This window comes from Ranitomeya imitator, chromosome 1 (genome assembly GCF_032444005.1).
Source record: "Ranitomeya imitator isolate aRanImi1 chromosome 1, aRanImi1.pri, whole genome shotgun sequence".
Taxonomy (NCBI): domain Eukaryota; kingdom Metazoa; phylum Chordata; class Amphibia; order Anura; family Dendrobatidae; genus Ranitomeya; species Ranitomeya imitator.
The window spans coordinates 297,692,336-297,709,131 of NC_091282.1; the positions used below are offsets into that span (position 1 = coordinate 297,692,336).

At 43.1% G+C, this 16,796-nt stretch overlaps 3 protein-coding genes across 6 annotated transcripts in view; all 3 read right to left on the bottom strand.

Moving 5' to 3' along the window:
- LOC138670007 (immunoglobulin lambda-1 light chain-like) overlaps positions 1–5,760 on the bottom strand; it is a 310,472-nt gene extending 304,712 nt beyond the window's left edge. The window contains exons 1-2 of the mRNA XM_069756968.1: positions 5,691–5,760; positions 5,284–5,610 (exon numbers count right to left, since the gene is read on the bottom strand). Coding sequence (XP_069613069.1) covers positions 5,284–5,610; positions 5,691–5,736 — 373 coding nt within the window. The 5' untranslated portion in view covers positions 5,737–5,760. The remainder of the gene's footprint in view (positions 1–5,283; positions 5,611–5,690) is intronic.
- The window catches only part of LOC138670016 (immunoglobulin lambda-1 light chain-like), a 348,412-nt gene that overhangs the window by 320,580 nt on the left and 11,036 nt on the right, over positions 1–16,796 (bottom strand). The window lies entirely within an intron of this gene.
- Positions 1–16,796, bottom strand: part of LOC138669991 (immunoglobulin lambda-1 light chain-like) — a 773,781-nt gene that overhangs the window by 313,739 nt on the left and 443,246 nt on the right. The window lies entirely within an intron of this gene.

The following is a 16,796-nucleotide window of genomic DNA, read 5'->3' on the forward strand; positions in this document are numbered from 1 at the left end:
CACCGAAGTTTATAATGTTGAGTCATAAAAATAAAAAAACACATTTTCCCCACAAAATAGTTTTTAAGCCCAAAATTTCGCATTCCCATAAGGGTAGCAAGAGAAATTGCAACATACCATTTGTTGTGCAATTTCTCCTGAGTATGTCGATACCCTATATGTAGGGAAAGTCTAAATTTGAGGCACAGTACAAAGCTCAGAAGGGAAGAAGCGCCATATTGGAGATCAGATTTTTCTGGAATGGCTTGAGGATGCCATCCCACATTGGCAGAGCCCCTGAGGTGCCAGAAAAACAAGCCCCCCTCATAAGTGAACTCATTTCACAAACTACACCCCACAAAGAATTTAATCTAAGGGTGGAGTGATCATATTGACACCACATGGGCCTCACAGAATGTTATACCATTGAGAGGTGAAGAAAGAATCAATTACATTTTTACCATTAAAATGTTGTTTTAGTCCCAAGTTTTAAATTTTTCCAAGGGCTAATAGGAACTTTTTTTTTCAACAAACTAAGGTCCATTTTATCCTGAGTGCGCCAATATCTTACATGTAATCAGGAAATACAGGGCAAGTTGGAAGAGCCGGGCAAAGCACCAGAATTGGTGCATCTAATAGATGCTTTATTTTAATAATATTAAAAACATGTATAAATAAAAACCAGTGAGCACCACAAACAAACAACAATAGGTGGGACATCTGGACTGAACAAAAAAAACCATACAGTGTGTGTATATGACTCACAGCAGTAACAAGAGTGATAACAAACACTCTATATATGGGAGTATGAGCAGGGGCAAAACATGCCTAATGTAGATAAATTGAACAACAGTAATCCCAATAGGGGTATATACCATATGTGCAACATATAATTATGACCCAAATGTTCAAACAGACGAAGCATTTCATGCAAAACATGCATCGGGTGTGGTGGGTGCCTAGTTTGCTATTGCCAATTAGGTAAGGTATTTGACTCTGTTAAGTATGGGGTTTATGTTTTGTTGAACATTTGAGTCATAATTATATGTTGCACATATGGTATATACCCCTTTTGGGATTACTGTTGTTCAAAAGTCCATACGCAGGAGCATCACTTTGCTATGCAAGCTGTCAGTGCTGCACTGACGAGCAAATTTGCTTCCTCATGCTAGCTCTGATGACCTGGAGTCATGACGACATCGGGTCACCATGGCAACAATTGGGACCCAGCGATGCCGGGGTCTCTGATCCAATGCCAGAGGGGCTTTCTTCCCTCTGCCTGCTCCCGAAATGCTGCGATCGAGTTTGATCGCAGCATTTAGGGGGTTAAACTATAGGAAGCTGTGCTGACACCTGACGGCAATCGCACGCGCACAGCATCTGTGAGGGCAAAATCGCCTACATGTATCCACACGTCCCTAGTCAATAAGTAAAAGGCCACAGTGACAGTACAGACCAAAAGTTTGGACACACCTTCTCATTTAAAGATTTTTCTGTATTTTCATGACTATGAAAATTGTAAATTCACACTGAAGGCATCAAACTATGAATTAACACATGTGGAATTATATACTTAACAAAAAGTGTGAATCAACTGAAAATATGTCTTATATTCTAGGGTCTTCAAAGTAGCCACCTTTTGCTTTGATGACTGCTTTGCACACTCTTGGCATTCTCTTGATGAGCTTCAAGAGATAGTCACTGGAAATGGTTTTCACTTCACAGGTGTGCCCTGTCAGGTTTAATAAGTGGGATCTCTTGCCTTATAAATGGGGTTGGGACCATCTGTTGTGTTGAGCAGAAGTCTGGTGGATACTGTTTTGTTACGGTTCAAAGAATTGTGATGAATAAATAAATGCTCACACGACAATTGAATAAACTAATATGAATTTACTTAATAAAAGATAATAAATATAAACAATCGCTAAAAATAACACATAATCAATAGTCATACATTACACTCTCAAGGTAGAAGTCCATCACTCATCATCCAGGAAGCAAGAGACAGGGCCCCAGCACGGTGGCTACTTTGAATAACCTAGAATATAAGACATATTTTCAGTTATTTCACACTTTTTGTTAAGTATATAATTCCACATGTGTTAATTCATAGTTTTGATGTCTTCAGTGTGAATGTACAATTTTCATAGTCATGAAAATACAGAAAAATCTTTAAATGAGAAGGTGTGTCCAAACTTTTGGTCTATACTGTAGATATGTCTAAGGTGGGAAATGGGTTTTCTTCACTTACAAAAGTTAATTTTACTCAATAGATCTTGGTATAATAATATATTCCACAATTGGATGTGTTATGCATGTGCCCCTGCTGTGTACTGTGTAATGGCTGTGTCTGGCCATACAGGAACATGGTCTGATCATAGCACAGCTCCTGGGCAGGGGAGGACGCAAATGAGTATACAGACAGGACAACAGGGGATCACAGCTGATTCTTTCTTGGAAGAAAAACATTATTTAAAAAATGGCAGGGAAATGTTTTACCTGACAAAAATAATCAGCTACGAACCCTGCTGTCCTGTCTGTATACTCTCTCTTCCTTCCTCCCCTGCCCAGGAGCACCACATATAATTAAACATATCCAAGAGCATCACAAAGGAGATCCTAAAGCATTGCGTTTTGCAGGACTAGAAAAGGTATGCTACCCTCCACAAGGAATAAATTACTGTTACAAAGGGAAGAAATGTGTATTATGAACTCATCCGCCCAAAGCCCACTCAGATTAAATGATAGATTTGACATGTATGTGTTTTTATAATGGTTTTAATACATTTTTGCATATTAAAATGGTTTGTAAAAAGTGGTGTTGTCAACGGATACTACATGTATTCCTATAAAGCAAGTAATGTTATGTCACTCCTCACCTATACTCGTAGAAGCGCTGTGGAAGCGCGAAACGGCCGTCACCCACCCCTCTCATGCACACCCCCTGCATACCGCAATGATGCCTGATTACCATTGAGTAAAAGAACTTTTTCAAATCCAAGACATGGTGAGTGACGCTTTTCTTTTTCTTCATGGCTTTTTGGAAATCTCAGCTGAGCACCACTGAGATGCCTGTTTCATTGCATTAGCTCTAAATAAAGAGACGGTCATGAACTACTCAAACAGACTTGTGCCTGTTTAATTTCATCCACAACTTGAAAAATATAATGTTAAACTGCAGGTAAATAGTGCTCAAACCCTGTGTAGCTGGTTTTCTGGAAGAAAAGTGCCAGAGGGCAAATTATGTCATATTCTCCTTGCCACCACTGGTTGATATTATGCTGTGGTACTTTGATTGACAGCCTGCTCGATAGCATTTGTATTTGCAGAGTACGTTGTCAATCAAAGTGCCAAGAAGTGATTACAGCTGAACCCACAGTATAGTGACTGTAAGAGCTTATTGCTTCACCCGAGGGACTGGATCCCAGTGGCGACAGGGAGAATATAATTTCACTTTCCAGTAAGCTGGTTTCACAGGATTTAAAACGAATTACATGCAGACTAACCCTATATCTGCAGCTAAATATCATTTCTCGAGGTGACAGGTTCCCTTTAACTCTTGGATACTAGTATATTGTAGATTTTAAATGGTATCAAAGATAAATAATTTTTTTTTGATAAATAGCAGCCAATATGGTAAAATAACTATAGCATAGCTACTCACATTCTGTAAGGCTACGGCCATACTATCAGTATTTGGTCAGTATTTTACATCAGTATTTGTAAGCCAAAACCAGGAGTGGAACAAACTGGAGAAAGCTGTAATAGAAACACGTCACCAAGTCTGTATTTTTGACCCACTCCTGGTTTTGGCTAACAAATACTGATGTGAAATACTGACCAAATACTGATAAAATAACACAGTACACCCACAGTAGGTTTAAAATGATTTTCCTATCCCTTTATATAGGAGATTAAAAAAATAATAAAATAAAAGAATATAGTAAACCACCAGGGTGCGCTGTGCCCGATTGTAGTGGAAACCACTACATAAATGAGGCTAAAGACAGGGCAATACCACACGGACCAAAAAAGGAAAATATATACAAGGCACGGGAATATTAAAATATGGCTTTATTAAAAGGAATGCCAAATGTTACATAATCAAAAAATATATAAAAACATAAACACTTCCGCGTGACAACAGGATTATACGACTATATATATTAACCAGCACTCTAATCTCCAATTTTACCAGGATTCAAATATTTAGGCTGTACAAGAAGCACTATATATTGCATAAGAAAAAGGAGGGAGGGTTGGAGAGGGGGGGGGGGAATAAAATAAAATGAATAATGTGCAAAATCTGCTCATATAAAGTGAATAAGTGCTTTGTAAAGACCAATACGGTTCAGCACATATACAGGGCGCATAGAAGGTGTATAAAATCTTTATAAAGATATATATGATTGCACATAAAAAAACCTAAAACCACAATCAATGTGTGAAAAAATGTGGGGAAGGGGGTATAATACTATTATATTATACTGTATTATGCCCCCTTCCCCACATTTTTATGTGCAATCATATATATCTTTATAAAGATTTTATACACCTTCTATGCGCCCTGTATATGTGGTGAACCGTATTGGTCTTTACAAAGCACTTATTCACTTTATATGAGCAGATTTTGCACATTATTCATTTTATTTCCCCCCCCCCTCCCCAACCCTCCCTCCTTTTTCTTATGCAATATATAGTGCTTCTTGTACAGCCTAAATATTTGAATCCTGGTAAAATTGGAAATTAGAGTGCTGGTTAATATATATAGTCGTATAATCCTGTTGTCACGCGGAAGTGTTTATGTTTTTATATATTTTTTGATTATGTAACATCTGGCATTCCTTTTAATAAAGCCATATTTTAATATTCCTGTGCCTTGTATATATTTTCCTTTTTTGGTCCGTGTGGTATTGCCTTGTCTTTGACCAAATACTGATAGAGTGACCGTAGCCTAATGCTGGCATCATAGTTCCCATCGAAGAGTTGTGATACCAGCACTACGACATGTGATTTTGTTATTATATAATATTGGCTTCTGTTTTATTTTTTTATTTCTATATGTTGGATAAGTCCATGGCTTTTTTTTCCTCCCTCTTTTACAAACTTTGACTTGGCTCATGTAGTATCTGGCCTCAGCTAATGTGAATATCTGTTATGTTGGTATAACAAGCAGTGAACTTTTCTAAAAACTCTTCGTTATAAAAAAAAACACACAGTAGAGCACTCCTGTCTCTAGAATTTAATATAGGACATGCATGAGGTATTTGTGCTTGTTCATGATCAGCTTATATTATTGTGTGTATTTGCCAGTGCCACTACCAGCATAGAGACAACAGTGATAAAATCCTTCATCCAAAGACTCAACTTTGCTGATGGACAGGACCGCTGATACCCCAGATATGGATCCACTGAATCGATCTGATATTCCTGATGGCCTGTTGTTCTGGTTGCTGCTACTGCCACTATAAACTAGGAGTTTAGGGGGACTTCCAGGTGTCTGGTAGTACCAAGATGGATAGTTATCCCCAGTTACTGATCCCCCACTTCTACTACAGGTGATACGGACACTCTCCCCAAGAGACGATGACACTGAAGCATCCTGAGTCACAGTAAACTGAGCTGATGCATCTGAAATGGAAGAGAAATAAATGTTACACTAGAGAAAACATCTGTCCTGTAATCAGTCTGTGCCGAGAAGTGGATCTTACATGCAGAACCCAAAATGAGTGAGAGGAGGAGGCAGAACCAGGACATGGTGCAGGAGATGTGTTCTGTGCTGGTCAGACAGTCACACGGTGACTCCTTATTGTTTTATGAGCCTAGAAAGTGGAGGACGGACCTCACTATGCAAATAATATCATATATACTGATAGAAATGGATTCAGGATTTTTTATAAGATTCATGATGATTAGTAGGGATGAGCGAGCGCTAAAATGCTCGGTTCTCGTTGCTTGAACTGAGTAATTCCTAATACTTGCATGCTCATTTAGAGTAACGAGTATAATGGGAGTCAATAGGAAAGCCAAGCTTTTCTTCGGCAGACCCTACAAAGAGGTATGGGGGGGGGGGGGGCAGTGAAAATGTTCAAATAATGAAAATAATGGTGTCACACTTTTACTCCACTTTAAGGAGTGACAATAAAACACTCCAAACCAGCGAGAAATTGCATTTTACAGGAAAAAAAAAATGTTAATAAACACTTTTTCCTATATAATGACTTGTATATAAGGCAAAAGTTAAAAAAAGAAAGGCTAAACAATTTACCAATCAAAAAAAATGTATATCACAGCAAGGTAAATTTGTAAAAGAATTATTAAAATATAACTTTTAATTTAGACTAATAAAATTCATCAACACACAAAAACAAATGCACAAATAAGACACCGCACAATTCACATACTAGCAGACGCTCATGCCTGAGTGCTGCCAATTCTTTTACAAATTTACCTTGCTGTGATATACATTTTTTTTGATTGGTAAATTGTTTAGCCTTTCTTTTTTGAAATTTTGCCTTATATACAAGTCATTATACAGGAAAAAGTGTTTATTAACATTTTTTTCCTGTAAAATGCAATTTCTCGCTGGTTTGGAGTGTTTTATTGTTACTCCTTAAAGTGGAGTAAAAGTGTGACACCATTATTTTCATTATTTGAACATTTTCACTGCCCCCCCAGACCTCTTTGTAGGGTCTGCCGAAGAAAAGCTTGGTTTTCCTATTGACTCCCATTATACTCGTTACTCTAAATGAGCTCGCAAGTATTAAGGAATTACTCAGTTCGAGCAACGAGAACCCGAGCATTTTAGCGCTCACTCATCCCTACTAATCATCATGAATCTAATAAAAAATCCTGAATCCATTTCTTTCAGTGCATATGATATTATTTGCATAGTGAGGTCCGTCCTCCACTTTCTAGGCTCATAAAAGAATAAGTAGTCACCTTGTGACTGTCTGACCAGCACAGAACACATCTCCTGCACCATGTCCTGGTTCTGCCTCCTCCTCTCACTCATTTTGTGTTCTGCATGTAAGATCCACATCTCGGCACAGACTGATTACAGGACAGTCACCTTCTCTAGTGTAACATTTATTTCTCTTCCATTTCAGATGCATCTGCTCAGTTTACTGTTTAATTTTATTAGTCTAAATTAAAAGTTATATTTTAATAATTCTTTTACAAAGTTGGATCACCCCCAATAGGGCCGTGGGGTACTCGGTACCGGATCCTGCGTCTCACAGGGGGATGTCCGTGTAAAAGGGAAAGGTCTTTAAAGGGATAAAGCTTGTGTTTGTGACCGACGCTGCTTTAAGGGGTCCGCTGGGGTGATGTTATGGCAGCTAGATCAGGGGTGTCAAACTGCATTCCTCGAGGGCTGCAACCAGGTCATGTTTTCAGGATTTCCTTGTACTGCACAGGTGATAATTTAATCACCTACACACATAATGATTGCAGCACCTTGTGCAATGCTAAGGAAATCTTGAAAACACGCATGGTTTGCGGCCCTCGAGGAATACAGTTTGACACCCCTGAGCTAGATGGTATACCTTCCCACAGGTGAAGTATGTCCCCAGGGCTTCCCGGTGTGTAGATGGTGGATGGTGAGAGGCGCAGAGAAGAACGAGGACACAAGGTTGCAGTCTCTTTACCTTTACTGAAGACTTCAGCATCCACAGTCTAGGGAACCAGATCACAGGGCAGACAGAGTCCGGCCGGTTTGGAGACAAGTCCAGAGTCCCCTTGTCCAGGTGGAAATCAATAGCCTTCCTTTGCACTGTAGTGGTGTAGTCCCTTACTGCCTATGGCTTCACATAAGGGTCTCACAGTTGCGATGTTTTGCTCTCTCTGTCCCCCGTATAGGATAGGACAATACCCGTATGACTGGTGGCTTGAGACTGTTTATAGAGACTCTAGCACACCCCGGGCTCTGAGGGTGCCACCGTGCCTCCTGGGTGTAGGGGCGGATGGGTAACCTGCAATTGTCCTGCCGGTCTCTGGAGCAAAGCATAAAGGTCCTTACTCCCTCGGTGTTCCGGCTATCGGGCTTCTGCACCTCAGAAGGAGGCAGCCTGTGTAGGGCTGGTCCCCTTCTGGTATCCTCTCCTTTGCTCTGACTTCCTTCACGCTCGCTGCAATACAGTTCTACCTTCTGAATGTCTCTTTCTGGGAGCTGCAGCTCTGAGGGCATGCACAGCTCCTTTGACCCTCTGTCCTCCTCAGACTCTGGTCTGAACTGAACTGAGCAGAGCTCAGCCAGCAACTAACTTACTTTCCTTACAGACTTCCAGTTATATATATATGGGGAGTGACCTAATAAATAGGAGCAGAAGCTCCCCCTGGTGGTCTGGGGTGTGAAATGTGTTGCAGGTTTGTGATACCTGGATGCAGTTATCCTTCTTTGCCTCCAAACGTAGCATCACTCTCCCCGAGAGGAAAGCAATACCACTGCGATGACCAGGACCCTGGGTCGCCGCACTCCCCCCTGTTAAATCCAGTACTCCCAGACTGGGAAAAGAAAACAACAGTTACAAGTTAACAAAAGACATACAAATTTTTGGAAAGCTATAAAACAAATTAATACTATACTAAAGCTTCCCTTTATGGGAGGTGAGGACACTTGAACGTTACATAACAAAACATATTTACATTGTACGCATACTTTTATGAACAGGGAAATGTAACAAAACAATATAATTATTAACTAGCTATTAAGTGCCACAACCCTTACGGGTATTATTATTTTTATTATTATTTATTTATATAGCACCATTGATTCCATGGTGCTGTACATGAGAAGGGGTTACATACAAGTTACAAATATCACATACAGTAAACAAACTAACAATGACGGACTGATACAGAGGGGCGAGGACCCTGCCCTTGCGGGCTTACATTCTACAGGATTATGGGGAAGGGTATACTATCTCTTAAGTGCAAAGTCATTATTCAAGTGCAAAGTTTTCATCCAACCCCCGCAGATTACTTTATTCTCTTCATTTTATCAAGAGTGCATCTGGATATGAATACTCACTAAACACCATTCTAACTAAGTTCAAACTTCGGCTTTCATTACGATTAACCATATTAACTCTTTAATATACTTTGTCAAAGTGCAACGATTAAACATTCCCTTTAAGGGTTTAAACGATATTCAAGTCTTTTGAACAAGATGCAACGTAGCAGTCACATTAATATCAAAGTCAATTAAAACTTTAGAAACAGCAGCAACGATGCGAGGGACCCGTCGTTAACCCTCAACGTTGGCTTGGGCGGGCTACAAGGCGTGTATTCAGACCCGGAATCCTGCTGCGCCAAATGGATTTTTCTTCAGGTCTCTGGAAAACAAAACACTTTCAAGCAACATTAGAAGGTGCAAACAATTTACAAGCAAGTCCGTCCCTACCCACGCCGGCAAGTGGGCAGAACCAGTGTGCACCTTGTGGGTGCCACTGTCCATGTTCCAAATGTCCTTTTAATGGAAGGTAACTGTGCAAAACACAGGATCCCTTTAATATGGGACCCCTTTAAGAAGAAACCCTGGTCGGGTTCAATAAACGTTAGCAGCAAAAAGGCAACAATGAACTACTTACAGTCAGCGTTCAAATTTGTGGTATCGTATTATAGCAATTGCCAAGGCAACAGCCGGTATCGAACACTTCCTGGCCTGGGAAGGTGGGTATCCGGATCTTCTTCTGGTTCCAAGTAAACGTCATGGGTTTGTCTCTCATGAATGGTCAAGTCATTAGCTGCTATCAATGTTTGTGTAGCTTGCGTACGTATGTCAGGTATTGCATTTGCTACAGCAGTTGTCTCAGTGGTGTTGATTATGTACACAGTAGTAGTAGTGTTGGTTTGAGGGGTTGCTGGTGCTGTAACTGGAGGAATAGTGGGGGTATCGACTTTGACACTATGTTGGGGTGGGTGCGTGTTTCCTAACATTTTGAGTGCACCAGCCCTTTTCATCCTTGTGTCGGGTGTAGGTCACATGATCCCCTCGGCATAGATCCCGTTCAGGATGCCCCTCCCGGAGATAAGATTCCACATCATTGCGGGTGACATAGACCTTTGTCAGCAGCCCGGATTCCTGAATGAAACCCCAACCCTTTTTAGGGCAGAAGGCCACTACTATACCCAATCTGGCTGGAAGATTGTCCTGTGTTTTACGTTGGGCTGCATGCTCCTTTCTCTCTTTCCATTGTAATATCAGGTATTGTTTATATTTCTCCCAGGTAAGGACTCCGATATAGGACCCTCCCGATTGGGCCTCCCCAGTCAACCTGCTCGACCCGGCTCTCAGAGCGTCCCATGAGAAAATCACCCCCTCAGGGCTCACGTCCAGTGGTATGCCCTCGGGTGCTAGGAGCGGGGTTAGTGTCTCGTCGGTGGTGTTGGGAGTCACTGGAGCAGGAGCGAAGGCTGGGGTTTGGTCATAGTCTAGGAGAGGGACTATCACTAGAGCAGGATCAGTCACCGGGCAGGGTCATTTTCTGTACCTGCGTATGATGTGGTTCCACCGATGCCGGTCCACTCCACTGATGAGGATGCTGGAGTCAGCTGCGGCACGGACTGCAACTCCTCCAGCGATATCTTCCTGCACAGGACCGACTTCCATTTCTTCACTGTGGTCAGCTCAGTGTTCCGGAACTGGCAGCTCAGCTCCTCCACCTGCGGCTCCAGGAAGTCCAGATCCTCCAGCAGCAGTGGTTTCGGGTCCTTCCCCAGCGGCTGGGGATGGTCCCGGGTCACTTTTTCATCGTTCAGGTACTTAATCGCCATCCCTGTTCCTGGGTCTGTGGTTGCACATGCACGCTGCTCCTCCATTTTCTGTGTGCGGGACTCCTTCTCCTTGTTCCCACCATTGCAAATAAGGAGGTGGACCTCCCTGACTGATGGGCTCGTCCTTATCACGTAGCACCAGTCGGAGGGGGCGTTCATCACTTTTGGCGCCGCTTTGGTAGTCTCCTCCCATGGTGGTACGCCATTCTTCTCCAGCATTCCTCGTGGTGCTGTAATAGCGGCGGTTTTGGCGGCAATGCGCATTGCACAGTCTTTTGCGATACACAGTCTTTTAGCACAAATCACAGTTCAGGCACAATTCTGGCACAGTCCTTAGGCGCACATGACCCGATTTACGGGCTTTAGTAGATCCTGTTCGTGATGTCAAAGTTGTATGGCCCCCCCAAGGGGCCGTGGGGTACTCGGTACCGGGTCCTGCGGCTCACAGGGGGATGTCACGGTGGCTGGCCCGGTCCATGGCCCTGGGACGTTCGTGTAAAAGGGAAGGGTGTTTAAAGGGATAAAGTTTGTGTTCGTGATGCCACCTGTGGTATTCGGTCAGGGTGACCGACGCTGCTTTAAGGGGTCCACTGGGGTGATGTTATGGCAGCTAGATGGTATACCTTCCCACAGGTGAAGTATGTCCCCAGGGCTTCCCGGTGTGTAGATGGTGAATGGTGAGAGGTGCAGAGAAGAACGAGGACACAAGGTTGCAGTATCTTTACCTTTACTGAAGACTTCAGCATCCACAGTCCAAGGCACCAGATCACAGGGCAGGCAGAGTCCGACCGGTTTGGAGGCAAGTCCAGAGTCCCCTTGTCCAGGTGGAAATCAATAGCCTTCCTTTGCGCTGTAGTGGTATAGTCCCTTACTGCCTATGGCTTCACGTAAGGGTCTCACAGTTGCGATGCTTCGCTCTCTCTGTCCCCCATATAGGATAGGACAATACCCGTATGACTGGTAGCTTGAGACTGTTTATAGGGATTTTAGCACACCCCGGCCTTTGAGGGTGCCACCGTGCCTCCTGGGTGTAGGGGCGGACAGGTAACCTGCAATTAGCTTTCCTGCCGGTCTCTGGAGCAAAGCATAAAGGTCCTTACTCCCTCGGTGTTCCTGCTACCGGGCTTCTGCGCCTCAGAAGGAGGCAGCCTGTGTAGGGCTGGTCCCCTTCTGGTATCCTCTCCTTTGCTCTGACTTCCTTCACGCTCACTGCAATACAGTTCTGCCTTCTGAATGTCTCTTTCTGGGAGCTGCAGCTCTGAGGGCATGCACAGCTCCTTTGACCCTCTGTCCTCCTCAGACTCTGGTCTGAACTGAACTGAGCAGAGCTCAGCAAGCAACTAACTAACTTTCCCTACAGACTACCAGTTATATATATATGGGGAGTGACCTAATAAATAAGAGCAGAAGCTCTCCCTGGTGGTCTGGAGTGTACAATGTGTTGCATGTTTATGATACCTGGGTGCAGTTACCCTTCTTTGCCTCCAAACGTAGCATCACTGTCCCCGAGAGGAAAGCAATACCACTGTGACAACCAGGACCCTGGGGCGCCGACAATTTACCTTGCTGTGATACAAAATTTAAAAAAAGATTTAAAAAAATAAATAAATTAAGTAAACCAAAATTGATTTTTGTTATTAAAACATAGGAAATCTCAGTTGAATTTATGAAGGAAGCAAGAACTGCCAAAAATTAGGGACTCAGAGGGATTCATATACACCCTGTATTAAACATAAAGGAGGGCCTCATACACATTCTGTTCAAATTGTCATGTATTGGTACTCCTAGACTCATAAAGACTATGCAATTTTGAGGGTTATATAACAAGGAAATGTACGCCAGACCATGGAATAGTCTGTGGGTGAGCAATATTATACCGATAAGGGTATGTGCACACGTTGAGTAAAATTTCTGCACCATTTCTGCATCTCTTGGCAGGAAAAGCTGCAAAATATGCATTTTTGGTACACTAGTGAAAAACACAGGGCAAATCTGCAAGTCAAAAATACTCAACATGTGCACGACATGTCAGGTTTCTCATTCACTTTGGGGGCATCAGGTTTTGCCACAAATCCGCATAGAAACAACGTGACAAAAACGCACCAAATCTGCAACATATGCACACAGCCTAAATTTATTAAGACTTTTTTGAGGGTTATATACCAATTAAATGTAACAACATAATAGATTTCAGACCATGTAATAGTCTATAGGTGAGCAATATAATAGTGATAATTTTTTAACAAGTTTTTTGAAGCTTTTATAGCAATGAAATGTACCTAAGAAGATGTAATACCCCATGCGTGAGCAATATTATACCTAAACATTTTGTACAAGTTTTTTGAGGGTTATATAGAGATGAGATGAGTGAATATTTCAATGTTTGGTTCAGATTACGATTGCTGATTTTGAAATATTCGCCGATTTATTTGTCAAATATTCGACAAACATAGCCAAACGCCATTGGAGTCAATGGGAGTAGTGATTAGCGAGTATGCTTATTACTCGAGTTTCTCCGAGCATGTCGAAACACTCTGAGACTACCCGAGCATGCTCGGAGAAACTCGAGTAACGAGCATACTCGCTCATCACTACTCCCATTGACTCCAATGGCGTTTAGCTATGTTTGTCGAATTTAGTTTAAGTTGACACAGCTGCATGATTTGCGGCTGCTAGACAGCATTAATACATGTGGGGATTGCCTGTTTGTTAGAGAGGGCGGAGTACGGTGAACTGGACAAACTCTTGGACTGTGAGAGAAGAGCAGGCGGAGATTTTACTGTGGATTAAGAAAGTTATAACGTGCTCATTCATTGAGATTGGTCAAAAACAGCAGGCATGTCTGCTTCTGTTACAGCTGACGGCAAGCTCTCAGTCAGCGTGACTGGAGCGGGTAAAGAACCCGAAGTTCTGTGGTCGAAGACCTGTGTCTCAATAGTTGGCATGGTAACAGAGGAGGAGGAAGAAGCAGCAGATGCGATTGATGGGGCGGATGATTGTTGTTGAGGTCTGCTGGTCTGCATTTTAGCGCAGTGGGATTCCCAGGGTAACATATTTTGATTGCGCATGTCAAGGTTCATACAAGTAGTAGTCAAATTATGGCACTTTTTTACCTCTACTCAGTTTTTTTTTGCAAAGTTGGCAGATTACACGAGCTGGCTCATCCTTTGCAGTGTCAAAAAAGGCCCAGGCTAAGCAACCCTTCCCATCCTTGCGAGCTGCAGACCCGCGGATGCTGCTGGTCACAGCCACAGTTATGGCTGTGAATGTATTGCTCGTCATTACTCCATCACTACGTGTCTGCGACGAACCTCCTTAGATGACCTACTCAGCTGTGTGCCTCTATATTCTTGCCAACTGGGATCTAACACCTCATCCTCATCCTCTGTGTTATCACATTCCTTGCCATTGGAGTTGCCCTTCTCCTCTTCCTGCCCTGACAGCACAGTACAGTCCACGTGAGCCTCAGATATCTGAGTCTCATCATGATCACCCCTGGGGGTTAACATCTGATGATGAGGGTCAGGATGCTGCTCGGACCCTACTTCATGGGCAGCACGGTGGCTCAGTGGATAGCACTGTAGCCTTGCAGCGCTAGAGTCCTGGGTTCTAATCCCACCTTGGACACCATCTGCAAGGAGTTTGTATGTTCTCCCCGTGTTTGTGTGGGTTTCCTCCGGGTACTCCAGTTTCCTCCCACATTCCAAAGACATACTGATAGGGAATTTAGATTGTGAGCCCCATCAGGGGACAGTGATGATAATGTGCAAAACTGTAAAGCGCTGCGTAATATGTTAGCGCTATATAAAAATAAAGATTATTATTATTATTATTCTGCCCCGAATCCAAGCTTAAAAAAATTTGAGCAGCTGTGCAGATTTCCTCCTCTTGACTCTGTGAAGCTTTTGAGTACACTTCTGATGACCATGGCATAGAATGTGTGAACAGCTCTTCACACTCACCCATCTGTGGTTCCATACAGTCAGTTGTACAGTTGGAGAGTTGGGATGCGGGGAGAAGCAAGGGTAATTTTGGTGCCATGTCTGTGGACTGTACTGGGTGTGATGTTGAAGAGGAGGAGAGGCCACTTGATGCTGCGCTTGCCATCCACTCGAGCACATGCTCTTTCTGAACCTCATTAACAAAGCGTACCACTGTGCATCTGCCAAAGAGAGGTAGTGGGGTAGCATGTACAGTAACAGAAGTTGTCAGTTGTCTTTCCATAGGATGTGATGTTTTTGGTCCACTAGTGCTTTCACAAACGTTGCCACCTACCCCACGTACACCTTGAACACCAAGCCTTATTCCCCTTCCACCATAGCCTTCCTTTTTCCCAGTCTTGTTGCTCAGTGTGGTAGGAGCACAGTATTAGCAGCAAAAAAATTGATTTTTAATTCAGCACCAGTAAATTACAAGGTGAAAAATGGCATGCTGAATGGTGTTAGTCACAGAAGAATTGTTTTAGTGTGGATGAGGCCTGTATGACAAAGAAGATATGCTACAACCAATTTGTAAGTGAGATGCCCCCTACTGTATGACATTAGTAACAGAATACTTTTGGGGGGCCTTTGTATCAGGCATCTATAACACACTAGATGCTACAAACTATTTTAAAGTCAGGTCCCCTACTGTATGACGTTTAGCAACAGAAAACATTTTTGGTTATGTGCGTGAGATCTGCAGACAGCTTAATTTAAACTCAATAAAAAAACAAAGTGGGATGCAGCAGGCTGTTTCATATTTAGCTAGTGAAAAAAAAGAACACTATACTCGTGCATGGAGCACAAAAGCAATTGACAACACACTTGTATGACATGTGTCCTGCTGGCTTTGTCTGTGGACCTCAGTAATGTCAAAAAAAATTGCTGGAGGGTCAGTTCCACAGCCACACTGGACAGTAGCTAGTTAAACTATTTTGACTGATAAAAAAAAAGCCTAGCTAACTTAAGGTACCGTCACATTTAGCGACGCTGCAGCGATCTAGACAACGATCCCGATCGCTGCAGTGTCGCTGTGTGGTCGCTGGAGAGCTGTTACACAGACAGCTCTCCAGCGACCAACTATGCGAAGTCCCCTGGTAACCAGGGTAAACATCGGGTTACTAAGCGCAGGGCCGCGCTTAGTAACCCCATGTTTACCCTGGTTACCAGCGTAAACGTTAAATAAAAACAAACACTACATACTTACATTCCAGTGTCTGTCCCCCGGCGCTCTGCTTCCTGCACTGACTGTGAGCGCCGGCTGGAAAGCACAGTGGTGACGTCACCGCTGTGCTCTGCTTTACGGCCAGCCGGCGCTAGTGCAGAGAAGCAGAGCGCCGGAAGACAGACACCGGAATGTAAGTATGTAGTGGTTTTTTTTTTTTTACGTTTATGCAGCGCCCCAGAGATCTGGTCATTGCAGTAACGTCGCTCTGCCACTAAGGGGAGTGATGGTACGTCTGACTGCACTAAAGGAGTTCTACTGACCAGGTATCACCAGTACACATTGCACTTCACACTCCGGCCACTAGGGGGAGTAAAATGCTTTATTTATTGGGCCACTCCTCACACTGGTAAAACTAGGGGTTGGACAGGAAGTTAGGCAGAACGAAGCCTGAGAGAGTTCCACGGAGGACCTGTCAGAACTGGGAAATCTGGCAGGTACCTAGCGAAAGGACAGATTGTTACGGAACCGCGCCTGCACTACCTTGCGGCGGTATTTAAAGAAAGGACACAAAGCGAAGGATATTGTGGACAGTGAGAAAACGAAATCAAGTACATAGGAGGGCCAGTAGGAGTCGTGCCCCGAGAACGGCAACATCCTACTGAGGCGCATAGCCGGTGGCTGAAGCACCGAGGAAGTAACAGTCTCCACGCAGTGTAAGCGGTTTATACCTTGTGGGAATAAAAGGACTAGAAATAGGAAAAACCCAATGTGGCTAAACAAAGAAGTAAGACAGGCAATTAACAGTAAAAAGAAAGCATTTGCACTACTAAAGCAGGATGGCACCATTGAAGCTCTAAAAAACTATAGGGAGAAAAATACTTTATCTAAAAAAC